Source organism: Psittacula echo (genome assembly GCF_963264785.1).
Source record: "Psittacula echo genome assembly, chromosome: 7".
Lineage (NCBI taxonomy): Eukaryota > Metazoa > Chordata > Aves > Psittaciformes > Psittacidae > Psittacula > Psittacula echo.
Window position 1 is genome coordinate 16,354,060 of NC_137740.1, and position 27,888 is coordinate 16,381,947.

A 27,888-nucleotide genomic window follows, 5' to 3' on the forward strand; every position below is an offset into this window, starting at 1 on the left:
TGATCATTCTCTGTTACACAAATCTTTTAATGTTACTTTTCTTTGGGGCCCTCACTGACAAGAAACCATTGGACCTTTCCTTGCACTCTAAGCATATGATGAAACAGTGAATCCCCCTATTTGTGTTTATGTGATGAAGTGTTGAATAAAAGGTAGCATTGCATTTTTTCTGGTGTTTCCTCATTCGGCACAGCATATTCTGTCATGAAAGATTAAATTGCAGATGCTGCTGACATCTGTTACTGTTTGGGAGGTTCTTGTTTCTTTGGAGTAGGGTTATCTGAATTGTAATTGTCTCCTGCAGCAGCAACAACTTTTCAGTATCCTTTTGTAGGAGACAGTTTGGAACCACAAACAAAAACAATTCTTCATTTTTGTAGCTATCTGTTCTTACTGGTGTGGTTTTGTGGTCTAAACACAGCTTAATTGTCACAGCATTGGTTAGTGTAGAACTGAACTTAGAGGACTGTTATGTGAAGTACTAAAATACTGTGCTTAGAATTAGGCATTGTTGCTGCTTAGGAAGTGCTTCCAGAAAATCATTCTTCTCAAGTACTTCTTCAGTAGTGATGGTATTTAAGAAGGGACAGCAAAATTAGAACAGTTTTGAAAGATGACCTACAAGCAGATATAAATCTGGTCCTTCAAGTTGTTACAATTTAAGAAGGCAAAAATACAGTCATAACAGTAGTCTGATATTTATAGCATACTTCGTACTGAAGTATGCATATACTGTATGTGTAGATGGAATTCACTTAACTGAAGGAAAATCTCTGAACAAGGGGAAGAGGATGTTTTCCAGTGCCACCATTTTGTGACTTTTTCATATTGAATAAAGCGAGGATAACAGTTCTATTGCAGCAAATGTAATTATGCTCTAGGTAAGATCAGTGTTTATAAACATCTTACTATATTTTGACAAATACCATGTTGGTGAGTGATACACATGAGTTGCAGTTAGAAAAATGGGAAGAAATGGTAGCTAATTTATCAAGAGTTACAGCTTGAAGCATTCATATATCAGTAATTTAAAATTCTGTAATATCCATTAATAATCCATAGAGGTATGTGAGATACTACAGGAAATTTGAGGTAATTTTACCTTTTTTTAAGTAAATGTACAAAGGAGTGGAGATGGTGGCCATTTAATGCTCCTTTCACATCTTAGTCATTGATTTTGCCAAAGCAACCAAAACAGTAAGCCTGTTTCAAGGGAATTTTTTTTTTTATTAGGTTGTGGTTTTTGGTTGGTTTGGTTTGGTTTTTTGCAGGTGTGTTTGTTTTATTGTATAAAAGGAAATTGTATTTGGTATGTTTATCCTCTTACAGAAATTTTTTCATGTGAATCTCAATGGATGGATGATGCTACTATTGCAAACAGCAGTGATTTTGATTAGGAGATAATGGTATTTATGTAACCTTGTAAAGAGGCTGTAAGTTATTGGCAGTCTAGTGGTGGTGGTGAGGTAGTTCTATTTTGTAATTTGGGTGTCTAAGGTTAGAAAAAAAATTGGACATTTACATTCAGAGTTAAATTTTAAAAACTATTTCATTGATGGGAAAGGGATCTGCTGCTCTTCTATTGGCATGTGTTCATACTACTAATTTTTTTCTTACCTCAGTTTTTTAGCCTTTTAGCAAAAGCATTTTTAAGAAGTCATTTTCATTTTAAGAAACTGAAAAGCTTTTTACAATGAAATGAGATATTCTGGTGTTCTGTTAGACAATGTAAGTACAATGTCTTCATTAATTCAAGTTGCATGATGCAGTATTACTTGGCAATTTATTAACAGGAAGTCTAGCTTAGGAACAAATTGGTTTATGAGTATTGAGACTGTTTTAATTCAGTGTTTCTATTACAGTTCATGTAGCAACATCATGAAAGTATCATCTTTATTGAAGAGTATTTTCTGTTATTACCATGAAGTGATTTTAATCACAGGCACTGTTAGTATTCACACTAACAGAAATACTTTGAAGTGTATTTTTCCTGTCCACAAGTGTTTACATACCATGCGTCTACCTCTTTCTGTTTTGTTGTCTGAAATCTAGCATAGAAATTAACAGGCTGGCGGAATTGTCAGTTTTGTTGAACTTTACCCCTCAAATCCTGCACCTGTTCAGGTAATCAGGAAGACATTTCCACTTTTAAAAAGAGAAGACATATACATCTTGTTGAAGCAAGGTGTTGTAGGGTACTTTTTCAGTCTCTGTATTTCAGGCAGGTATTTTTAGATCATATTTCAGGATAACAAGGATTTTTTAAATTGTAAACACTGATGTATAGTTAACATTAAAAACTTTGCATGGTAGTATTTTTAACTATAATACTAGTTCAAAATTGCTTTGCTTAGAGTAAAGATTACATTATTTCAGTGTGGTTTTCAGTATCTTACTTTATCTGATACGAACAGGATTATTCAAACCCTTTACAATATGTTTCTTTTACTGCTCCTTTTTGCTCTGACATTTATGGTGTGATGGGTGGGATAAATTTTTAGTGAAAGTGAGGGATGGAAATGCAGCCTTGCTGTCTGTGGTAGATTAAACAAAAAACCAAATCAAAGTAGTGTTTTCAGTTAAAAAAAAAAAAAAAAAAAAAAAAACACCAAAAAAAATCAAAAACCTCAACCAAACAAAAAACATCAAACAAAAACCCCAATCCAAAAAAACAGGCAGCACACTCCTGAAATATTTCAGGAAGCGGAACTATAGCACTTGAGGAGTGCACCTGGGTATCATTTGGTACAGTTGGTAGAGATGTGTGTATATATGCTTCTAATGGAAATAAAAGGCACAGCAAGAAAGCCACAGGTACAGTTTAAACGAACACTGAAACATGACCTGTGGAAAAATGTAGCAAGGTATTTTTTGGCAGAGAATGGCCAAATAAGCCTTATTATGGGCCTCTTGGATTCGTTTCCTCTTTGTAGAGGTAGGCTTTTGTATGTTCTTTGTAAATACCCAAGACTGAATTGAGCTAATCTGCAGAGAGCAGCATCTCACCCATTTTTGTTCAAGGGGGGAGTACATGATGGAAACAGGTAACCAGCTGAGGTCAAATAGTGATGTGCATTTGTGCAAGCACCATGATTTTTTTTTTTTCTTTTTTTGGCTGACTTACAGCTGTAATGATATGTATTGTCCTGAAGATTATTTTGCTGTATTACCTACTCATATTTCTTTGCTTTTGATTTATGGTTTATTATTTACATCAACAAGTTAAAACATGAATTTTGAACTGATACATCGGTTTCCTTTCCTGGGCAGTTAAATACCAATATATGCTTTCTCTATAGAAACAGCTTCTCGGAGATATGATCATATGGCACCAAGTGCACAGTGTGTGTCAGTTTATTTTGCAAAGGTGACGATTTGCTGCTAAGAAAGTTTGCAATTCTTACATAAATGTATAAGCTTTTAAAAATAAAATCTAGTGTGACTCTTCCAGTTCTGTCAGACCTGTATTGTCCATAAATAAAGGGTCATCTTAAAAAATTAATGGTCATAAAGCTCTGATAACAATCGGGCAAATTAAAACAGTATCATAGGTGGAGGGGAAAGGTTTTTATTAAGGAATTGAACTTGTTTCTCTTATGTATTCTTATGATTCTTCTTGAAATTCTTTCAGATGTAATTAGCATGTTTCCACACACACCTTTTTCTGTTGTTGTTGCACCTTTTTTCAAGCTTGCTTTCTATCTCAGTCTGTTTTGGCCAGATTAGCTTTATGTTTCCGTTATGTTTTTATTCAGATTGGAATTTATTCAGTAACATGCATGCATCACTTCGAACAATTTTCTGTTGAAGTTCTGTATGAAAGTTAATTGATTTGCCATGTTACCCAAAGTTTAGCAATACAGTGGATAGAGGATAAAATGAAACCATAGTTTCCTCCCTGCTTACGTTCTTACAGTTCTAATCACTGTAGAACAAAAGGTATTTTATGTTCCTCCTCCTTCACCACTCCCAAGGAATCTTGCTACTTTCAGTGCTTGAGACATTGAGCTATACTCAATAAGCAAGCTTTATTTATATTTTCATTGTTATTTTCAGTGCTTGTTGATCTGCCTTATTTACTGCGAATTATTCTTTTCCTTGGGAGCTGTTTACAAAAGTCATTATTTTAGTTCATTATTGTTTTGTAAACATCAAATTTACCTTTATAACATCCTGCTAAATTAGGAGGTTTTTTAATTTCTGTTTTATGAATAGGAAGCTAAGGTACAGAGATTAAGGTAAAATGTTTCTCCTTATTTAGAGAGCCCTTTCTGATGTGATGAAGACTTTATTTCTTGAGGCACATATTATATTAAATCCTGTGAAGTATTCAGGTGCTGTTTAAATAAATTTTTGTGGCAGTTACAATTATTTCTTCATCTTTGTGAAACAGGCATCCAAACATGGGGGATCAAAAAGCCGCAGTACGTTAAGCTGAAAATAGTGGGTTTAAGGAACTTGTCGTGGAGCAGGGATATTGTCCACTCCTCAAGAATGGCTGGCATTCAGTAGCCCTCATCATCAGTGTCCTGCTGCTTCCCAGAGTTTTGTAGATCTTTCCACTCTACATAAAAGATCCCTGCAGATACATTCCTTTCACCGCCTAATCCTGAATGACTTCCAGAGCAGTTCAATACACTGTATTGCAGGAGGTATCAGTCTGTGAAGAAATAAATACATGACTGTATCTGTTGTTACAAAGCATGTGTTAAAGAGGGCCATGATGAGGTTACTAAACTGATGCTAATTCTGACTTTTTTCTATGCTTTTGAATACCAAATTGTGAAATATAATGTTTTTAAAACATAGTTTTCTGAAGTTACATGGACAAGTACTTGTTTATATGATTGGATTTGTACATGTCTTCTTATAAGAAGGCAGTGACATTTACTAGTCAGTTATTATCTTTATGCATAAAAATTCATAATTAGTAAGTAAGTGGATAGTAAATTAGTTCACTTTATCCCGTGTTGGTTGCATTTCTGCTTGTCAAAATTACAGTAAAGCTAAGGGCAATACAGTAGCTCAGTGGCAAAGTTTGTAGCTTGTATGTTTTTATGTCAATTTGGAGGCATTTATTAAAATTGAGAAGACATCAATTTGATAGGTATACTTCAAGTTTAAAAAAGAAAGCTTGGGATCTTGAGAAAGGAATAGGTACTGGTGAGAAGCCTTTGCTTACTGGAACTATTAGGAAGGTCTTTTACTAAATTTACAGAAGCACTCTTAAAAACCTCATAAAAAGCCCACCCAGCTATGTTCTGTAAGAAAACCAGAAATATGTTAGATTATGGTATCACAGTATAGAAATAGTTTGTAGATATGATTTGGCTCTTATCCAAGGTCAAACCACAGTATTTATTGACCTTCCTACTTAGCCTTGATGCACAGAAAATCTGGGCTGTTAAACTTGGGAGTCATGTGATTGGCTAAATCCTTATTTCTCAGTTGTGGTGTTCTAGAAAAACAAGGCAGAGGCAATGCAGTCAGACTTAACAGTCCTATTGCTTTTAACCATTTCTGAATTTCTGTTAGGGAGAGTATAGGTTTTAAGAAAACTATTAGCTTTTTAAAATTACTTGGCATTATTAAGCAGCTTTCATGTGAAAACTGGCAACTAACTCCACATATTTATTAGACAATTAACTTTTTAGAAGACTGAGGCATACAGCAATACAGTGAAGTGACTTCTTATAGTTGCTGTAGGCTTATAGTAACACTTCTAGTAACTTAAAATAATGTGTATCTTCATTTTTCACTAGTCATGCATTTAAATTAGCAAGTCTGTTACAGAGAGAAAACTATACTTATTTTATGGCAATTAGTATATCAATTTACTTCACGTTCTCAACGTGCTTATTAATTTTAGCTCAAAATAGATCAAATGTACCACATGTGACTGCTGTATCATAATACTACTTATCTATTTTTAAATCTAAATGGACTCTGGGAAAGTACTTTGCAAACTTCTGGCCTCTATTGCAGAGCAGGTTTCCTACGTATTTCTGGGTAAAGTGCCTCCTAATGGGGTCCTGAACTGTGCATTGGTCTTTCTGGCCATGTTTCAAGGCTTTTGTTTGTTAATCAAAAAGCCTGAAATAAATCAGGTGCATTGTGTAAATGCTTTTTTCAAAATGAGCAAGCTGGGAAGACTGCATCTTCTTCATTTCAGTCCTGAGAATGTTCTGATTTTACAATAGAAAATGAAATATCTGCTGTAGGTCGTGACCTACGAATTGTATTATTCTGTTCTGTTTTGTAAGCATTTTCTCTGTAAACTTATATTCAGGACCAAAACGATAATTATTTTTCCCTGAGTGTATGCTACCAGCTTTTCAAAATGTATTAAATGTCTCTTATTAAAAATATATTGATTAATGAAAAGCAAACAGCCTTCACCTTTCTTACTCTGTAATCATGGAGTTTTGGTTCAAAAGTTATGTATGAGTTAATTTTTTTTTTTTTTAATGGTCAGTTGAGTTTCCTCTATCTCTGCTGCATGTAGTCCAAGTTAAATGTTAGGACTTTTCTAGCAGGATATCACCTCACCAAATTATCATAGTCATGAAAATGAATAAAGTAAGAGAGAATCTCAAAAGGCAGTGAAGAATTTTAGTATTTTCAAGTTTGAAGGCATCTGTAAAATAAGACAGATAAATATAAGGAGAGCAGATGAGATGTTGCTGAACTGGTTGGTTCTATGGTTGCATCTGAATATACAGTTGTGTTGTACACTAACTGTAGTTTGGCTTTTGAGCATGTATGTGTAATTGCCATTTGTAGTAATTCAGTCTGAGAGTTACGAAGACAAAAATATCAACAAGAAGCAGCACCACAGAGATGATATCAGTATTTAACAAAACATTATGAAGTAACGTTAATTATCTGTGCAGTCTGAGTTGCATCACAATTTGGGATCCAAGGGAGTACCCTTAGGTGGCAAATGTTGGCAAGCAATCCACGATAGATGGTGGATATTTGCAGTGCTTAGCCTGTGAGCCAAATAGCAGTGGTGCTATTTGGATTTTCTGAAGTTACCCTTAATGCTGCAGTCTCATCTGTTGCTGAAGAGAGAACCCCAAGGTCAGATTATTTATGTATTTGTTTTCAAATAAAGACATCAGCATGTTAGTGGTGTTGCAGCCACTGCGTTTTACAGCTTAAACGTCTCAATCAGTATCTGTAACAACAACAGATACAAATTAAGGAAGATGGCAGAACAGATTTAACAAACACCAGTGTTTGAGGCATTCTTTTTTTCTCAGCATGCCTAAAGTATATCTGTAGTTTGTTATTCATATCCTGAGTCAGCTACTGCTAAGTCAGAAGTTGCTAAAATATTGAAGAATATTAAAGAAATGGGTGTTCTGTCTTTTGTTTATGCACAGTTGGCAGTCAGTAACTAAATTCAGTTTTTATTTCAGTTCGAGAACTGAAATGAAGAGTTGATGTAATAAGATTGTGTTGAATCAGTTTTTGGCCTTTGACCTTCTAAAATTAATGTCTAAAACAGAATTAAGGGTAGAATTGTATATAGACATGGAATGTTGTCCTTCAAATGGCTTAAAAATCAGGGCAGTGAGGGGTTAGGCTTTTTTCTTTGTCTGTCATTAACAGTGGTAGGCCTTTCTCCATCTAGAAAAATTTTGCCTACCCTCTCGGGGACTTGCATTGTGCAACATCTCTCATTTTGTGACCGATTCTGGTTTTTTTTTTAAAGAGGCCATAGTTGGCACCTGACTCCCTCGCTCCCCCCTCTTTTTTAACATGAGAGAATAGAACTATTTTGATTGTTAGGGAAAATAGTGGTGAAGATGCCTCATTTGCTCTATACCTTACACTTAAACTCAGGTTTTGCCTTCTCTCACAATAGTTGTTTCTGATGCAGCGCCCTCATCCTGTCTTCCCTTAGCTCCTTGTTTCGGTTTTGCCTCTGTCTCATGTCAGCTCCCTAAGGCAATCTTGTGTCAGGACTCAGTTCCTTGCCTGTTAGCCCTGCTAGCCCTTCCTCTGCTTTTTTTTGTTTTTAATTTTTTCACCCCCCCTCCTCCCCAGTTCAGTTGCGAAACTTTTATTTTTGAGTGAGAGTCAGAGTCATTCTGGTGAATTCTAATGCCTTATGTTCCCCATGTTTGTATCATAGTTGATCCTGAAGTGGAAACTTAATAGCAGAGAATAGGAAACTAATGTCATTTTAAACTGTGTAGTAACAGCTCACTAAGTATTTGTAAGCAAAGAAAACATAGTTTCCTTCATCTTTCATATTTCAGCCTGTTGCATCAATAATTAATCTTCGAGTTGCTGATGTAAATGTTACTATCATATCTTTAAAAGATCTATTTCACTCTTGTGAATCAACACATTTTTGTAGGAGGCCCTCATTTCCAATTTATTTGATTTAGGACAAGAATCATTAAATTAATACCTTATTAAATGTGGTGATTTGTTTCTCCATACATTTTATTCTCTTAATCCGTAATATGTCAGCCAACTTAAATTGTTTACTGCCAGAAGTCTGATTTTAATGCATTTTCTTGGCTGATGCAAAAAAAATTTAAGTGTTTGAACTTAAGGATGCCAGTTTAAGCATATGAAACACTAAGTTATTTTTAATTCAAACAAAACCCAGTCAATTTTATTTTAAATTGCTTCCGTATTTAAGCCTTAGTTTTATATTAAATTTTAGGCTACCAGTTATTTTTAGACACAAATTAATGAAAACAGATGGAATGTATGATTAGAAATTTTGGCATATTGAGCAGTCAGGCTGAACTGAAAAATACTTGAATGTTTAATATGTGGGGCAAAATTATATCAAGGAGCTATTTGATTGCAAAACCAGGGGTGCAAACGGATGCTTTGAAGAAAAGCAGAACATCTGAGCTAGACCCCACTGCACACTGTGCAGGATGTGAATGTGTGGCCTCTTGTCTCCGAAACGGCTGTGTCCCTGTTGTGTGTCTGGATACTTGTATATATAGATATGAATTCACCCCTTTAAGGGAGTGAAACCAATAACTTCAGTAGAAACTGTCCAAATAATGGGGGAAGGAGAAAGTCTGGTTTCAAACACACTGCATAACATATGTATTCATATAATGCTGCTCATGTATGATGTTCAGAATTTAAATATTTACCAAGAAACATGGGTTGCTTTGGGGTTTTTTGGGGGTTTTTTTGTGTTGGTTTTTTTTTTTTTTTTTTTTTTTTTTTTTTTTTTTTTTTAATAGCATTGAGAAGAATTTATCTTTGTAGACAAGGAGAAGATTTAAAGGTTCATACTAGGTTTGTTGCCTTGCTATGTTCATACCTACTCTAGGTGACTCCCAGCATTTTGCTGTCAGGGTTGTTACAGTTTTGTTTGTAGTGCTGCTGAAAGTATGCTTTTCTTATCTGTATTCCGTGAGCTGGTTGCTTTAAGTAGGACAAAATTTGTACCTAGGATATCAGCTTTTCTTTGCATTTTCTTAGAGTGCATACATACATACTCCTCCTTTAGAGGAAGAAAGGAAGCAAAACTTTGTGTTTCAGCATGGGTGGCTAAGAGGCTGCAAGTTTTCCAGCAGAGTGTAAAGCTTTGATCTTCTAGCTGAAGTTGTTTTAATTAAGGAGTAAGAGAAACTGATTTTAGGAAAGATTTACAAATCTTTTCTGTGTAGGCTGGGTAGAGTATTTGGAAGAAACTCAATAAGCTACATCCAAGTGAATGCTTGTGAAGCAAGTGTAAGAGAAGATGGAAACAAATTAGGTATCCTTTATTTGCTTTTGAACAATTTGCCGTCTGCTTTGTTAGTTCTGTGAAATACGAGACTGATAAACTATATACGATTTTAAATGCTATAGTCTTGGTGGAGGGTGGTGATTAACATTAATGTGGTGCTGTTAATAAAGACTGTTTTTGAGTCTGAACTAGTGATGTAGCTTTTCAGTTATGAGGATAGAGTATGCTGCTCTATTCCTAGGGTTCATGAGTTGGGTTATCCTACACAAAATGAGGAGGTATCTTCAGAGCTTCACATCCATATGGTATATTTTTAGCGGGTTTGGAATACCATTCTCCATAGGGCCTGGAGCTGTACACAGTCTACTCCAATTGCAGGTTGATGTAATGCAGAGTTACTGAAGCAGTCATCGTTAATGGAGTATGGACTAATACTGTATTTAATCTGTTCTTAATTAGCTCATGGACAGAGGTCTTAATAAAGATATATCTGAAGATAATAAGGAGGGTGCAGAGATGTAGTTAATCCAGTAATTGTGACAAGTGAATCTCTAGAAAGGATAATTCATTCTACCCCCTGAGAAGTTCTGTAAGAAACTGTATTTAGTGTGCTGAAGTAATATTTTACTTCGGTGGATATTGTAGGGTTTGCACAGATTTGAGGCATTCATGAAAAGGTAATTCAGTTGTGTATTTCAAACTAAGTAGAACTTATAACCACATGTAATGTGGAGTCCCAGAAGCAATTCATCTTTAGAACTTGGCCATGTTTGACATGCTGAATGCCCAACAAACTCTCTGGGAACCGTGGAGAGTTGTGTTAGTGTATTAGTGTGGTTAACCTTTTACAACTTTTCGGAAAAATTAGGTACCAGTAGTGTTTTCAAAAATTACAATAATACATCGTTTGCCTTATTTGCCTGATATATCAGATGTTGTTTTCTCCTGAATATGTTGTCTTTACAGAGGCAAAGGAATGGAAATGTCAAAGCAGCTTACCTAATAATACACAAACTATCCTTGACACTTCAGATAATAATTCATTTGGCTTTTAATTTGCATCATTTAAGTGTTGGGTTTTTTCATATCATATAAGAAGGGTGAGGAGAGTAATTGCAATTACGAAGTTCATTGTTTTTATACTTCACTTAAATGTGATGCCATGCATTTCCTCCCAGCCCTCAAAAGTGGAGGAAGGTGGATCTTATAGTGGAAATAAGTTTAGAGATTCGCCCAATGTATTGCAACTGGGACCCCATTTTGGCAGTTTTCTTGGGCAGAGTTTAACTTGAGAGGAATTGGAAGAAAACCAGAGTCTTCCCACATGCCATGTGATTCCCAGAAATAACAACTCTATTGAGGTGGTTAGGGACAGTTAAGAGCATCTGAGACCATCCCTAAGTGAAACATATTTGTTCTTCCAGGAGGAAGAAGAGAAGCCTCTGGCTAGTTACGGAATTGAGACATTTTTCTCAAAAAGTAGATTAAAATAATAAATTCCAGAGATAATGTCTTCCAGTTCTACCAAATTAGAGGGATTTCCGCTTTCCAGAAATCAGAATGGTGCCCACATTGCTATCATAAGGTAGCATTTACCTGTTCAAAATAGGAATATTCAAAACTGGTTTTAGTAGTGTTCATGGATGGGATGAATATATCACTACGCAGCTAAGGACAACATTCCCAGTTATTACTGGGAACCCGTCAAGTGGTAAAGCCTGTGTAGGCAAATCCTCTGTTTTCCCTGCACACAATTTGCAGTGGAGGTATGTGGTGAAGCCGTCAGATATTTCAGACATGAACATTTCTGCAACTGCAGACTTTTTGGCAGAGATTCTTCTTTCAAGATGAAAATACTTGAACGCTTGTCACTTGTCACAGTTCTCAAATTCTGACCTGTGTAGGTTTTCTGTGCATGGTTTGGGGTGGGTTTTCTTTGCAGGAGTTCTGCTAATGAGGAGAAATTAAAAGTAATACCAGTGGCATCTCTCAAAAACAAACAAAAACCCATCTTTGAACAGTTACTTGGGTTTTTTTTGGCTCCGTTTCATACATAACAGTCATCACATCATAAGCCTCAGCAATTTATAGTTAATCTGGGGAAGGCCAGAGCAAGACTCTCTAAGCTTTGGCTGGGAATTGTTAGCTCTTGGGTCTGTGACAGTCATTTGTTACAGGGTAGGTCTCTTAGCTTCTGAGACCAAGGTGGAAATGAAGCTACAGGTGTGCAAATGTTTAGATGACTTACATTGTGGTGAGAAGTTCTATTCTGTAAATATCAGAAATAGGAACCAGTGGAAAGGAAATTGAAGCATGAACTTTGGTAGTATTGTTCACTATCAAATGCATTGGATTTGTGCTGCAAAAATTTCTTTACCTGTGGGAGTGTTGGTTACCGTGGTCAAATTTTGCTTGAATACAAGTTTGGGGAATTCTTTGGATGACAGTGGTATAGAAAACTCTTGCAGTATCCTTGTTTAAGAGAATATGGGGTTGATTGTCACTGCTTTGAGGTGACCTTCTGTGCTATTGGTGGTATTTCATAGGATGAAATACAGTGATTTTCAGAATACATTTTTAATTTTTGTTTGCTCCTGTTTCTCTTTAAAGCAAATTAAAGGTAAATACAATTGCAACTGAGGGATGTTCTTGTTTCTAATTAAAAAATAATTCCAAGATTTAGTTTGTATTACACTTAAAAAATAAATATTGTTGAACTGTGGAAAAGTTCATTCTTTATGCTGTCTAATAAAGTGAACTATAATAGAGCTAGTCAGCATAATGAGAACCTGCTTATTGAAAGAAAATCCTTAATTTTAAAACAAAATGCGGAATTGTTGAACTTCTTGGGATAAAGATGTAATGTATTATCAAGCACTGATTTAACACTAAAAATAAGCAAAAATTGTATGTTCAACACAGCTTGTAACTTACTGTCTGTAAGCTGGCGAAGGGCATCACTAGTTTCTTTTGATCGTATTTAAAATACAGTCTTTGATCATTTTGCTTTGAGGGTGAAAATGCAATTGCAAGGTTGTGGCTGCTGGAGGATACAGTATTAAGGTATCGCATCTTTTCTCTGGTGTCATTCATACTGCATGTGGAGCTGACATGCCATGTGAATTGTTAGATTTTGGGTTTTGTCACAGAATTACAAGTAATGGTGTATTTTATCCATACTTGCTTGTAAAGCTTTTCTCAGGGTTCTGGTTGAATAGATTTAGATAACAACTTTCAGAATTTTAGTTTCTGCTTTCTTAATTACTATTCTTAAAATTGTCTTGTAATAATAAATATCAAGTGAAATAGCATCTTGGCAAGTTTACATTAAGAAAAAGAAAGAAAAGAACCAGTTAGCATTTAATCTTGTAGTGTTTTTATCCTGGAAAGTGCTTTGTGCTTTCTTGTGCTTTAAACAAATACTAGAATAAATAAAACATATTTGTGGTCATATATTTCTCTCATTTTTTTGTAAGATGCCTACTGGCAATTGTATCTTGCAATCCAAAGTTTTCTCAGTTTCAAGATAGCCTGTTTGCTTACCAGTAGCTGGAAAAGACATTTCATAAATAGCAGAAGAGAAATGTTTAATTTTAACTTTTTTTCTTTAACCTGGTAAGTTTGTATTATATCCAAATGGAAATTCTACTTAAGAATGTATCCATACTACTAATAAATAAATTCACTTTACATGAAAGGAATTAGATATACATTATACTTTATAAATTAACCCCCTTCACAGATAGGCAAAAAAGTAAGATCTGTGCACTTCACTGCTACCTCATTAAGAAAAATAACCGGTAATTAGAAAGTTGGGGTGTGAATTATTTTCCCTCTAAAAATATCTAAGATCTTTAATTGTGTTTATATAACACATTTACCAATGAACGACTGAGTACTTTTAAAACTTACTGTTCAGTATTACTGTTCAGTATTACAGTTCTCATACCTCACACTTCGATGGTAAACCAGTAGATGGCATTTGTCACTCAGTTTAAGTGTAGGCTAACAAATTTTGTAAACCCAATGTCATCATCTTCAGTATGTAGAGGAACTGTGTGATCTGGAGTGTACTTCTGATGCCTCTGTATTCGTGCAAGTTCCTGTAACTGTGATATTGCTTGCTTAGCGCGATGTGTATTAGGAGCATTTGACAAACTTTGAAATATCCATTTACACGTTCTATAGTCTCTTGCTTTGGGGACCATCAGCATCCCCTCTACTTTTCAAGGATTTAGTGCTGATTTTCCACTCTGTCTGCTGGGGGAGATAGTACTAGATCTATACTAATTCAATCTTTCCACTGTTTTGTGGACTGTCTGAAGCTGAGCAGGCTGGTAGGAGTGGAGGGCCTAGGGTACTCCCCGGGACAGTCTGTAGTCTGACAGTAGGGCACAGGAATACAGGATCTGTTCCTAACATAGGTAGACACGCCCATCTCCACATTACATGAACAGATCTTCTGTGCTTTAGACCGTACTTTGAAAGCCATTACTGTATTTGCACTCTCTAAACTTTCATTCTATGAAAAAGCACTATCATGTCCAGTGAATTAACTTTGGGTTTGCTTTCTTATTTGGGTATTTTCCTAATTATTGCCTAAATGCCATATGATTGGAGAAAACCAAATGTATGAATTTAAAATATTTAGCTCAAAATGGAGTCAGTTGTTTTGTTTTATTCCTCTGGCCATTTAAAATGCATTTGCTGGTCATTTAAAATGCAGACAGGCTTCCTAGAAGGGGTACTAAGGTGATTTTAGTTACTCTAGTATTTATTATTCTGTTCTTTCTCTGTACGATACAGAATCTGATACTAGAGTGTAGCTACTAATATAGTAAAGATTTTTATCTACAAGACTTTAGCTTTGGTGAGCATTTTACTACTGTCCTTTCTCTTATTTCCTCCCATTATCCTATATCAAGAATTAGCTCTAAATGTGACTGCAGATCATTCAGGTTTAATCATCATTTGTTACATGAGGTGCTCTGGACTTGGGACACATAATGCTCGATCTGTCCTGAGCAGGGTTTTTCAAACATAAATGTGCCCTTTATAGGGCAGTTCCTTAATACAGCTAAGTGGCTAAACCAAGGAAGGGTAGACCAAACCGGCAGATTCTAGAAAAAGTAAAGCTCCACTACCCAGAGCTTTCTGTAGCCAAGATGCCCTTCACAGCAGCTGCTTACCTGCAGGAGCCTTTACTGTTTCTGTGAGACCCAGGTCTTCAGCATCATTGTTCTGATGGGAGATTGGCCAGAATCCAAGCAGGTAATGTCTCCTGTAACACAGTTGGATATTGAGCAAAATGAGCCTTCTAGTTCAGGAACATAATTTTAGTCATTTTGATGGATAACCCATTAATGCTTATTATTAATCAACAGTAGAAGTTATTTTGATGCATGTTAAGTGGACAAAACGTTTTGTCTGCTGTTAGTTTTTTCAGAGGGACAGAGTTACTGAGGTCATATGCTAAATTTCTTCCTAATTTAACCTTGGATTTTAATTTAAGTAAGTCCATACACGTACCTGTTTTTAATAGACCTCACTTTTTCCAAAAGCAAGAGCACCTTACATAGTCTTGCCAGACAACTACTTTATGCAAGTATAACAAAAACTACTTGCATAGGTCTTGGGGTACTTTCTCTTTTGCTGGAACCTAGCAAGGTTTGTACAGAACTTCAGCTTATAGGTAGAACTATCTTAAATTGTGCTAGGAAGCAGTTATAGAGAGTTATTTGAGTAGCATATGATCTAGAAGAGCACGGACCAAGCAGATTTCTGCAAGTACCTTCAGAAAGTTTCTTGTACTTATGTGAAAGCAGCTATTTCCAGGATGGATCTTGGCTAAACTTGGTTTTATTATGGAATGATTGTGTGATTTTTATTCATGTTTTTCAAACCTCTCTCTTGCAATGTGTCAGTCAGTCCAGACCGTAAGCACCAGTGAGCACATCATCTTGAAGGAAGCTGTTAAAAAAGCAAGGAGGAAGGAGCTGTGTTAGAAAGGAAAGAAATCCAGTTCCCTTTGGGGAGTTAGAGAGTTTTGTGGAAGATTTGGCTTGCAACGATAGAGTTCTCTGTCCCCTTCTTAACGCTAGATGGGGGACTATGACTAAAGGCTATTTGACTTCAAAATAATTGATAATGTGCTGATATAAATGAGGAAACTTGATCTGCTGCTATGGTGTACATGGAAAATCGCATCATCTTTGGGGATCAATTTGTCAAATTTTAACAAGAAAAACCGATGGAAAGACTGAGAGATTTTACTTGCATATGAAAAATCAGATGCTGAATTTGACTTCCCCTCTCCCCCTTCCCCCAAGTTCTCAGTTACGTTTTAATTCCTTTCCTATCATGATAGATAAAGAGTAAGCTGTGCTGTTGGACCATGTTATCCTTCATTTATGCTTCCTAAATGAGAGATGAAAGTATTAGACATCTGCTGCAATTAAGCTTGTGTACAGTAGAGGCCAGTAGAGCTCTACTGAATCAAAATAGAAACATGACCAGCATTTCCATAGCAACAACTTCCTCTTGGCTGTCCTATTTATAGAAGTGCTGCAGTCTCAGCCTTAGCACTGATCTCAGAGGGGCTCTCTAGTAAGGGTTAACCTTCGTAGAAAGAAATGTTCACGTAGAGCTGCACTAAGACTGCAAGGGTTTACTTGCTTGTGTTTTATTAAACAGTGAAGTTACTGGTTGTGTTTATTTTGTTAATACATGTTTTGAAAAATCTTTTGTTTCAAAATGGAAAGCCATTAAATTTGTGAGATACTAACAAATACTGCTTTTCGTTCCGTATGTTTAAAAAGAAATACAAGCTAGTGGTATAGTGCTGGATGTAGAGTGAAAATCAAAATACATCTGCTTTTTCAAGAAGCCTTTTTCTGCCTCTATTTCTACCCATAATTCTTTCTGAAATATGCATGCCTGGCAAGACTTGGAATGGATTGTGTTTACATAATTTCTGATGAAAATGTTCTTTTTTTTAGTTACAAAATGGCTATCTATATATTTTGGTTTATATCCTTTTCTCTCAAGGTTTGTATAGCTAGAAAAATACATGTATATCCTCAGGCTTATAGCACAGAATGCTTTAGGTTCTTTAGTATACCTTACTTAACAAGTTTTAGATGATGTTATGAATGTTTATAAATGCTTATATTTTCTAATTAAAATTAGACAAAATACTTCTTATTAAATTGCATTGGCTGCATCTTTAAACTTAGAAATATTTTATTGGTCAATCAGAGACCTGCCAAATTCAGCAACATCCTCAAGCTCTTAGAAATGGAGGAATTGTCACTAACAGTTTGGGTCGAACAATTGCTCACTCCTTTTGTAATAAATCCTAAAGCTGGACTTCCATTCTTGAAATAACTGATGCATAAGGGAAGAGATGTGCTTTATCAAGCCATCAATTTTTAAAGCAAAAAAACTTTCTTTAACCTCTAGAAAAAGTTCTTTATTATTCATAGTAATAAAGAACAAATAAATTAATGTAATAATAAAGGGCAAATAAATGAATTTATTATTCATTTATAAGATTTCTGTAAGTTATTTTTTCCGTAGATTACAAACAAAATGAATATGTAGAAAATGTCACAGTGTGTCTTTTTTTACTTGTGGATTCATGCCAGTGCTGAAAAGGAGAAATAGTTATTTTAAATATTTAAAATAAGAAGATAAAAAAAGAATATTTTATTTAGCCATTAAAGAGAAGTAGAACGTGCATAAACAGGCAGATGGAGACTTGGCTTCATAGGTAACCAGGAAATACGGGATTTCAAGGTTTGGAATTAAGACCTAAATTTTAGTTAGCTGTAGGTGGTCTGAAATTTGTTTTGTGTCATGGATCCATTTTTCAAGGTCCTATCAAAGAATAAAGTTAATTGTCTTTAAAACTCCTATATGTTTTTGATTGCAATGTGTTCATGGTTAACCTTCATGAAACACTAGAGAGGACACCCAGTTTTGATATAGCATGAGGAAATTTCAGTTCTGTGTATGAAGCTGAGAGGTATGGCAATAGATCCTAGGCATAAAGTAAATACATTTCAAAGGTATATAGGTGTGCTGTATTTTTTAATGTTTTTCTATTTTGTACTTCTTTAAAATTCAGGAATTCCATGGTAACTTTACTTGGGAAACATTTTATATCTTTTAATATGATAATATGTGCATTTTTCTCTATTTAATTAAAGCAAGAGTGTACAAATCATGCTGTTACTCAACCAGCTCAATTCTTTGAGGAAAGGAGAGTGCTTTCTTTCTTAATCCTTAATTTTTAAGGCTTGACTGTTTGGGAAGAATTGCTTCTTAGGAACTGAGAAGTTACGTTCTAGCAGAGATTAAAATAAATTGTTCATGTAGCTGCATTGTCCTGATAATTTCTGAGCAAGAAGCTGAAAGAGTCTGTGTCTGGGTTATGGTGCTGTATGTTGTTACCTATGATTGAGAGACGCACACAGGGCATGAACCACTGGGACATGTTCACAGGGTTATGGATTGGCTGTCAGGAAAAGTATAAATGGTTTTGTTGCCGGTATCAGGTTAGAGGACCACAGCGTTAGCCCTTTTCTGTTTTTTATAAATTTTGGGAAGATTACCTTAAAAATTTTTACTGAACTATTATTTATCAAAATACTGTAACTTGCACATACAGTGTTCGCATTCATAGCTGAATCTCTTACTCACGGCTCTGGGGTTTTTAGTGTGTTCTAAAGTATTGCCAAGATGTAGTGGCTAGAATTTAGTGAAAATAAATTTCTGCCTAGAGGAAATTCTTCACATTTCAGTGTTGACTTTGACTGCAGGGAGAAGTTGGAACTTTGCTATCTCTTGTAGAGGAGAATTTTAGAAACTGGTTAGAAACATTGAAGCAACTCTCTCTTGCACTTTTTTTGTGTAACTCTTTCCTTAAATTGTGTGCCTAGCTGGTTTGAGCAAAGTGTGTTTGGGAGTGCGCTGGAAGAGACGGAGCTCTGCAGGCAAAGAGTATCACAGCGCCGGCACCAAGCCCCAGCATTCTGAGCTTCCCAGGGGGATTTTCAGCACAGCCCAGCTGTAGAAACTAGTAGGAGACGTAGATGGCAACTGACTAGTCTTAATTTCTTCAAACATTAATTGTGTTTTAAATGATTGACCTGAAGTAAGCCTTTTTTTTTTTTTTTTTTTTTTTTTTGTAATAGAAAGGTTCCATAGGCCACAGAAACTGTAGAGTAAAAATTAGGGTGAAAGTTGAATGCATCCTGATCAGGCCTGATATTATATGGCTCATACCTGTGCACAGAGATTGACATATACCTGATCTGACTTTCTTAGCATTGGCTGGGTAGAACATATAGATGTTCATGGTCTGGCTAGAGTACAGCCAGCTTTTGCTCTTTTGGGAGGGAGTAAGAGCTTAACCATAAGCACTGCACAGCTTTACATCAAACCTGGCTCAGGTTCTTCTTCCAGCTTAGAGCATGAGTAGGATGACCTCAAGAGTGCTTGCACATGTCTGTATAAGCATTTAATTGTATTTAAAGATTTACAAACTGTTCTAAGGAAAAGCGGTACTGGCTAGCAAGTGGAAATCCTAAGACAAGCAGAAAACAGATTTTTTCCTTTGATAAGCTTTTGGGTGGTAAAATACCCTGTCAGACCTTGTGGATTCTGTGCTTCATATTTGACATAAGATACTTAGTGTGGATAAATTAATGTCACACAGATTTGGAAGCTTGTTGGTAAGACGAAAGATTAATTAGAAGGAAATAGAAGGTTCTACTTTTGAAAACCGTGAACTTCTTTTGAAGAGATGTGGGCCTCACAGCTTGGTAGTATTGTGTATTATCATTGGGCAATGCCAGTCAATGCCAGAAATCTACATTAGGATGGTGTATTACTATCTGTGTAAAAATATGACCAGTACTTTCTTCTCATGTTTTGCATATAGAGTGTTCACTGCCAATAGTTTGTAAAATTCTGTCAAATGCAGTTTTTTTTCTTAGGATATCTTTGAACAATCCCTTTTTGATAACCTGTTTTCACTTCAACCAGTTCACTCTTGTGATCTCAGAGGGCGGATGTTTCTGCTTCCTATTTTTGGCACCTAACTCAAGCATCCAGGTTAGTTGGGTGCGTTCAGAGCTCTGAATTTTGGTGGGCAGAGTTGCTCTCTGATTGTTCCCACACCTCTACATTGACTGTAGAGGGTTGACAGACTCTTACGTAATGTGAAGCAATGTGAATTTTGTAAATTACCCTCTTTCACATCAGGGAAACAAAATGGCTTAGTTGGAGACTTTTGTGAAAGATAAGATGGCAGTAGTGTAAAGGCTCAGAACCGCAGCAGGGAAGAGGGAAAAGATGAGCACACCATCATACCAGGTGCATTTATTTACTGGAGAAAACAGCCAAGGTCAGAGAAAATCATAGTCTCTTGGAAGGATTCCCTGAATGCCCAGGGACTTGCAGTGAGCTACAGGGGAGCTTGGCTGTACAATTCCAGAGGGCCTCTTCCAGCACCAGAAAGTTCACCAGGCAGAGAAATAAGTATCCTGTTATTGTCAAAGTGTATCTTATACTGCTGTATGACAGGCAGCATAGCATTACTTTGCCATAAAATATTTGATTATATATGGCACATAACATATCCCCTCTGGTTATTTGTAACCCTTGATAAGGCAAACGGGTTCCTGTAGGTTTCACCAGCTCTTGTTTCTTCCAGCAGTCTTGACCTGATGGGATGTCATGGAAGTCAGCATTGATCTTGCAACAAAGCAGGTGAAAAGCTGGAAACTGAAAGGTGGAGAAGGACTTGCAATGGGCTGGCATCCAGGGACGGTTGCAGCACCTGGCCCTGACTGGGGAGAGCAGCCTGGTCACCAGATAGCAGGTTCTCATCTAGATTTGCAAACTGGTGTGTTAATTGTAAGCATTTTGATAGTTAGTTCAAAATTTTGAACAGGTTCTGTAGAAGGAAAATATGTTTTCAAGTGTATCTGGAGCCTGAAAGCAAAGGGTGTTCCTGTGCTTTTCATATAGTCTCTAGAAATTTAAACTCTTGTGTTGACAGAGGCCGGTACCAGGAATTTAAGAAGTGCCCATTAGGAGGAATGTAGCCAAATCTGTAAAGTTGCATTTTTATTGTTTTATCGTTATCACAGGCAGTTTGTAATCATGGTTTTTCTTCTGAAGCACAGAGCTGTTATGAAATAGTTATATAATGTCCAAGGATGGATATCTGCTGACATTTGAAAACTATTCAGTGAGAAGTATGATGGTAAAAATCGAGAGGTATGTCTTTAACACGTGTTGACTGTAAGACAGGAGACAGATTGTAGGAAAGTTATTTCGATCTTTCTTAAGAGTAGCCTAAATTTTTAAGAAGCTGCATTTTACATGTGCAGAGGGTACACTGGGAAACCTGCCTAATGTATGTGTTTCCGTTTTCACAAAATGAATATTTAGTATTGCCCATTGTAAGCATGCAAAATTTACATAATTTGCAAATTAATATAATTTAATGTTAAATGCAGCTTTCAGTTTATATCCCTATGGTTTGTGCCGTTAAAAGTGATGCTTTGTAGACTTCCTGTACAGTTGAAAATACTCAAATTTCTTTTGAATGAGAAACTTTCTTAAACAATACCAGCATGCAGAGCTTTTACATAAGCAATGTCAGGAGCTGGTGATCGCGGCTTTGTGATTCTCCTTCCAGCGGCCTTTGAGGCTGGAAGAGTGAGCATGCTGCTAGATAAGGATCTGCCTGTGCTGGTTGTTCTGGTGCTTTATTCTTGAAAAAATTAAAAGCATTTGGTTCATTCCTAGAGTAAACAGAATCCAATTTGGATAAGTACAATGCAGTTATGTTTATATGAATGTTAGAATTCTACTTCTTCAGTCTGATTTTTTTCAAAGGAGAAATATAATACTTTTCCCTTTCCCCCATAATAAAATAATAGCTTATTCAGTAGTTTGTGCAAGTAAACTCCTTACTTAGAAAGTTGTTTAGTTGAAAACATGCGATTACTAATGATTAGATTACAACTGGTTATGTTTGCTGTGATGATGGTAGTACTCCATCTCAATAACAGGGGAAGAACTGCCGAACAGTCACTTTTGTTCATGCATGGTTGTGGTAAATTAAAAAAAAAAAAAAAAGATCTGCCTTTTGATCTTTGCTTCTGAACAAGTCGTTTGTAGTATTTTAACTTAAAATGTGTATTTAAATATAAAATATGAGGTATTAAAAAGCTGTGAGAATGCATGCTGTAGCGATTATTACACATTTAAAAACAAACAAAACAAACCCACTTTTTGATTGACATAAAAAGAGACTTTGAGCAGTATAAACCAGTATATTATAGAGCTTTTCTTAACAGGAAGTAGAAGAGAGTAGTGGTTAGAAAACACTGCATACAGGAAGCTTGACACATGCATAGCTCTGAGTGGCTCTGGGTTGCCCAGCTCCCTTTAGATATTTTCTCTTTTGCTTTTGTAAAAGTCACTGGTGTGTATAGATGGCAGCTCAGAAGGAGGTGCCTTGTAACCAGTGCACAGGGACGGCCACAGCGCTGCAGAGGCTGGAAGGTTTTGCTAATCGCCTTTTCCACAGGCATTCAAAGAGTGGTGCACATGAACAGAGAGCAGCTCTGGAAAATGGGAGCCAACATTGCTCTGAGCTTGCTGTCCTATGGGACAAATCAAGTAAGTAGGGGGGTTGTTTATAGATACTTGTTCTTCATTTGCCTAGAAAGTGCAGAACTTGCATGTTTGTAATCAAATATGAACGCTGATCTGTGTTACGTTCCAGAGGCAATTTTATGATTCATTACCTAAAGGTAATAATTTGAAGAATAGCATATTGCATCTGGCAGAGGGGCTGGGGGTCTGGCTCATGGACTGGTGGCTGGTAGAATAATTCATCTGTTGTCCCTTCTTTTCTCATAAAGCACAGTTGACTTGTTTGGACAGGCCCTCACCCCAATATTTACTTCTAAATTACTTCCTTCATTTTCAAATTGAATCAGCTAGTTCAGCAGAAATAGAAAACTCCTTAAAGATTGCAATGTTTAAACTCTGTAATAGGCGGACATTGCTGCACAGATTAAACTTCTAATTACAGGGCTTCTTATCATTCATCATTTTAAGAGATATATCATCTGTACGTATACTCTATCCAGTATTAAACCATAAAATTGTCTTTGGTTTTAACTATTATTTACTAATTCAATGTGCTGACTATCATTAGTTTTAATTTCTTGATTAGTGCACAGTCTACAATATTATTTTGATGGATTAAAACTTTTCATGATTGCATTTTGGGTAATAAGTGAGAGATTTCAAAAAATATCACAATCTAAATAAATTGACATTTGATTTTCATATTTTTCTTTTAAAGCCGTGCATTATTTTGCAAAGCAGTTATTGTCTCTGTGGTTAAATACTCATTTTAAAATGTTACAATATGGTAATAGATGATAATTTTGTTCCAGATTTCAGATTCATTGATGGATTTGAGATAGCACAATTATTTCAGTGGAAAATATGCCTTATTGGAAGTGCTTAGCATCACAGTATTGCCATGAAGAAAATCTGGTTTTATACATCTCCCTGCTTGCAATTTAAAATATTATTTGAGTAGGGAGTGAATCTGTTCTCAGAGGATAAGCAGTAAACATGGAAACAAAAAGGTGTTAATGCATTGGCCTAAAATAGATTAAATCTAGGGCTCCCAAATGAGAGGGGAAAGGATCGACTGGTTTTGTTGGGAAGATAAATGATGGAAGTGCATAAATTCTGAGCTTCCACTTCTCCAAAATGTTTTTAGCTTGGTAAAAATAGAGGCATACTTGTGCTTATGTACAGGCTCTTCTTTTTTTATGTAAATAGCTATTTGGAAAAATAATTCTGAAGCATTTTTGTATATAGAACATGAAGAACAAAATGGTATTGACCTACTGACACAAATTGTGACCTGTTTGTGTACAAGTCTCTACTACTTTTTTCCCCTCTAGTTAAGGCAGGGTTCCTCGTGTGACATGCTTGATGAGGAAATGGACTGTCATGTCTCTTGATGATAAACATGGTGAAAATGGCTGTTCCACAAATGCTATTTTGAGTCATAATTAAGCACAGTGGTTGCGTGCATTTTTTCTGAGCCAAAGTTACTGAGCTGGTAGTTGAATGGTGGTTAAGTATGTAGCTTTAGTTTTGGGGTGAAATTCATAATCTTTATCCTAAACCTTTAATCTCAATTTGTAATAATTTTTTAAAAATGATAAAATACTGCAAGTGCACATGGACTAAGTATGCATTTCAAGATTCTCATTTCACTACCACTGTAGGTGAAAGAGTGATAGAGAAGATAAGGAGTAGAGTGGAGGGAGTGTTTTTGTCTACAATTGACTCATATTGTCAGAGAAATACATGATTTGTAAGAAATGAAAGCAAAACAGAGTGTTGGACTTTTTGTTTGTTTTGTCTTATATACCTGAGAGTTCAATGTCATAGAATTGCCTAGCATCACTGAATTTGGGTAGTAGATTAATTTTACAGAAAGTTCAATGAAAAAGCATTGGTTAAGAAATATACTGGTGTTTGACTTGCAAGGATATTTGAATATTCTAAATTATTAGGCTCATATCACAGCAACTTAGAAATACTGGTGTAAGGTCTTGGATGAAGCTACATAACAGACAACATGATTTACTCTTTAAACTTGAGGCAAAAGCGCTGGTTTTAGTACCTGAAAAAAGTTTGGAAAGTGACTTCTCAGAATTTTGCTCATTTAGGTTTCAGATAGAATCCATTGGAAAAGGAAGTTAATGTATTTATGCGTTCTGGTGTAATGAGCTACTGTAACAGGTTCAATTTTATGTATATCCTTCTGGAAGCAGTTACTGATTAAGCTGTGGGTTTGATGAAGGAGAAGGAGCTGCTGCTTGCTGGGTGAACTTCTTGTTTGAGTTATCTGTCTGCTGTTGTGGGTTTGAGTAATTTGTCATGTGGTCTATGGTCTTAGGGTTTTTTCAATGATTGGTTTTGAAGTAGAATGTCTTTGCTTCTTTATTTTGATACGTAAAACATAGTATTTCTAATGTGCTTTGGATTCTTGGTTGATGCTTGAAATTAATGTTGTGTGAAATCCTCAGAATCCAGTGTGGCAGAGGTGGGTCAGGGTACCGCAGACCTTGGAATCTGTTTCAAAAAGCTGACTGAGCACATGTGTGTTTGTACAGCCTGAACTGGTAACCAGGTCGGTTCTGCTGCACAGCCAAAGGATGAAAGGGCTGTGATGATAGTCATTGGAACGGTGTATTTCGTTCTTAGTTTAGACGTCTTGACTGTAACTGCTTACAACTGTATGGAACCTACATTTTGATTTTGTTCTGTTTTCTTAGTTGCTTGTTGCTCTTGCAATCTCAAAGATTGAGATTGGAAAGGAAAGGAGAATGAGGCTGCTTGGTTTTGAATATAGAGACAGTAAGATCAGTGTGAATCTCTTTAACTGATACAGATATTTTGCAAATTTGCATAATAAGAGAACACGTTATCAACTAGCATAACTCAGATGGTCAGGAGAGTCACCATTAGTGTGTCTTTCTGTCATCCTCATCTGTCTCTAAATTGCAACTGATGAATAGTGATGAATAGTCAAAGGAATATTATTTGGTCACGAACTGATTCAAAATAACAGCAGTATACTTCCCAATACCATGGAATGACTTACAGAGATTTAGATGAATAATTACTATCTGTGTGTGTGTGTGTAGAGAAAAATATATGTGAAAGATAAAATAATGTACAGAGTACATTGTGTGAATTGATTCAAGCTTTAGAATAACTGCTACTTGGGTACAAGTCAACAGATAATTCTGGTCTAAGGTTGCCATGGAAACAACCAGTGCTTGATATAATTGAGAACATCTTAAAACCTCCTGGTGTTTGCATGCTTTTTTTTCCCCCTGCCATTTTGTGTTGCTTTAGACATGAATAGGTAGCACTGGTCAGAACAGTAGTAGTTTAATGAGCAAAACTAAATCCCTGTGTCCTGAATATTGATTTTGTTTTACTACTGGTATCTTGTGCTTCATAGTTGGTTTTTTTTTTGCATCGCAAGGAGCTTATAAGGAAGAGCAGCTCTCTGGATTCTGTGTGCTCTCTTTCCAATTACTGTGTAAGTGTGTTTAGATATTGGAGCACTGATTTGGTAGAGATTAAAATACTTCATCAGCCGTTGGATTAATATTAGGAGCAATATGTTTCTGAAAGCTGGCTTTTCAACATGAATGGTAAGTCTTTTCTATTTCCTTTATCATGATTTTTTTGTTCAGTCTTCACAGGAAAAATCTACTAGGTTTCTCTTTCTTGTCTGCATAGCTGCATTGACTGCTGATCTCTTTGTTTTTGTAATCGGCTCACTGTGGGTTTCTGTTAAAAAATATTAAAGTATTGCAGTTTTTATTAAATATTTTGCTTTGCATAACTGGTACTTAGTATTTGAAATTTTATTTTAAATATTTCTTTTAGAAATAACTGTTACAAATCAGTAAGGCACAATCTGATTTGGAAAATTTAATAATTGAATGATATACGTATCGGTTCACTTAATTTTCTGTGCCACTCATAATTATTTCATGTGAACTGATACAAATCAGAGAGGCCTTCTGAAATTATTATAATTGTCACATAAAAATTCTAAATTGGCTTTTGTTGATTTTCATCTGAACCAGCCTATTTTTCTATGGTTTTTACTCTTTCTAAATGATGGGATAGCAGAATAGTTGAGGTCATTCATGGAAGTAGGGGAGGGGATTCTCATTTGAAATGAGATACTATAATAGATCTAGTAAACTTACAGGCAGGTATTTGCTTTCCAATTCCATTGTGACTACTTATTACAAGGTACTTTGATTTTAATGAAATTATGAAGTACTGTATTCTTTCCTGGAATATTATTGAAAATTGTATCTAAATATATGAACTCTGCACATTTATTTCCTTGGAAACAGCTATCAGTTGAAATTGTTTGCAAAAAGCTCTAATACGTTTCCTGAAATGCTGCTTTTTTTGTTTCAAGCAGATAGTCTTGAGCTTTGAAAGATGACTTGAGATTTTTAGATATTGCTTGAAAGAATGAAGAGTTAATTATGTATATGGGGTTTGTGTAGTTTTGCTTTATTTGTGAATTTAAAGGACCATTTTTACAACGGTTTCACTTTAGTACATGGCATGAGATAAAAGAGTAGGAGGAGCCATCCCACTGCCTTATCTAACATCTTTTTTATATATATAGCTTATATATATTTACATCATACAAATGTGTTGAGGTCATCTTCTCTGCAATTAGAAAGTGTGGCTGTTGTTTCCTTGGTGTACAAAGTACAACAGACAGATATCGGAACTGGTACAGTTATAAAACAAGGTTTCAGAACTTTGTATGTACCTTATGGAGATTTAGGTTACAGCCCTGTGGCTGTTCAAGTAAACCTTAATGCGATCTGTCCCTGAAGGAGGTGGCCTGGCTTCCACTGTGTGCTCCCTGCAGCCCTGTGGGGATGCTGGCAGGCAGGATGCTGGTGGGGTGCTGGAATACACAGCAGCCAAACCACCCCACCAACACCTGCCCCTGCACAGCCTCTCTGGAAGTGAGGCTGAAACCTACAGCCTTGCTGCGCTTCTCTACAGCACACTGCCGCCTTTGTCCATTGATGGAGAGGTCTCTTATTGGGTCAGAATGTCTCTGCTTTTCACCAGTTACCAGGCTGGGTTTTCCATCACCCTTTTCTCTGTTTCTCTTACTATTAGGTTGTAGCTTCCTCAGGAATTAAGGTTTGTGGAAATCAACTCTCTGAATTTTGAATTTTGCTGCTTGAGTGTTGGGGTATTTTGGCGGGGAGATACTGGTGTGATTGAGTCATCTTAAGGGAAAATATTTCTTTATGAATGAGGTGAAAAAGAGGTTAAAGGTGTTTTATTGATTGATTGATTTTTATTTTTATTTTCCTAGGAGGTGGTGGGCTTGGTTTTGGTTTGGTTTTCTTTTTTTTTTCCCTGGGGCTTTATTCTGCAATTTGCATCTGTAGATTTCATTCATCTTGACATCCAGGCTCCCAGTTCCATTAAAAATAGAAATAAATAGCTGCAACTTCTACGAAGTGTCAGCTCCC

At 35.9% G+C, this 27,888-nt stretch overlaps 1 protein-coding gene across 5 annotated transcripts in view; it reads left to right on the forward strand.

Moving 5' to 3' along the window:
* The window catches only part of PRKACB (protein kinase cAMP-activated catalytic subunit beta), a gene marked incomplete at its 5' end in the record, with an annotated part of 73,761 nt that overhangs the window by 14,540 nt on the left and 31,333 nt on the right, over positions 1 to 27,888 (forward strand). For 2 of the 5 annotated variants that reach the window (XM_080622426.1, XM_080622427.1), the window contains one exon: positions 22,237 to 22,423. The exons of 2 other annotated variants lie outside the window; for them this stretch is intronic. In XM_080622426.1, the coding sequence (XP_080478552.1) occupies positions 22,237 to 22,423 (187 nt within the window). Of the gene's footprint in view, positions 1 to 20,444; positions 20,610 to 22,236; positions 22,424 to 27,888 lie in introns of those variants that run through there. One more of the 5 variants, XM_080622429.1, reaches the window with a different exon arrangement.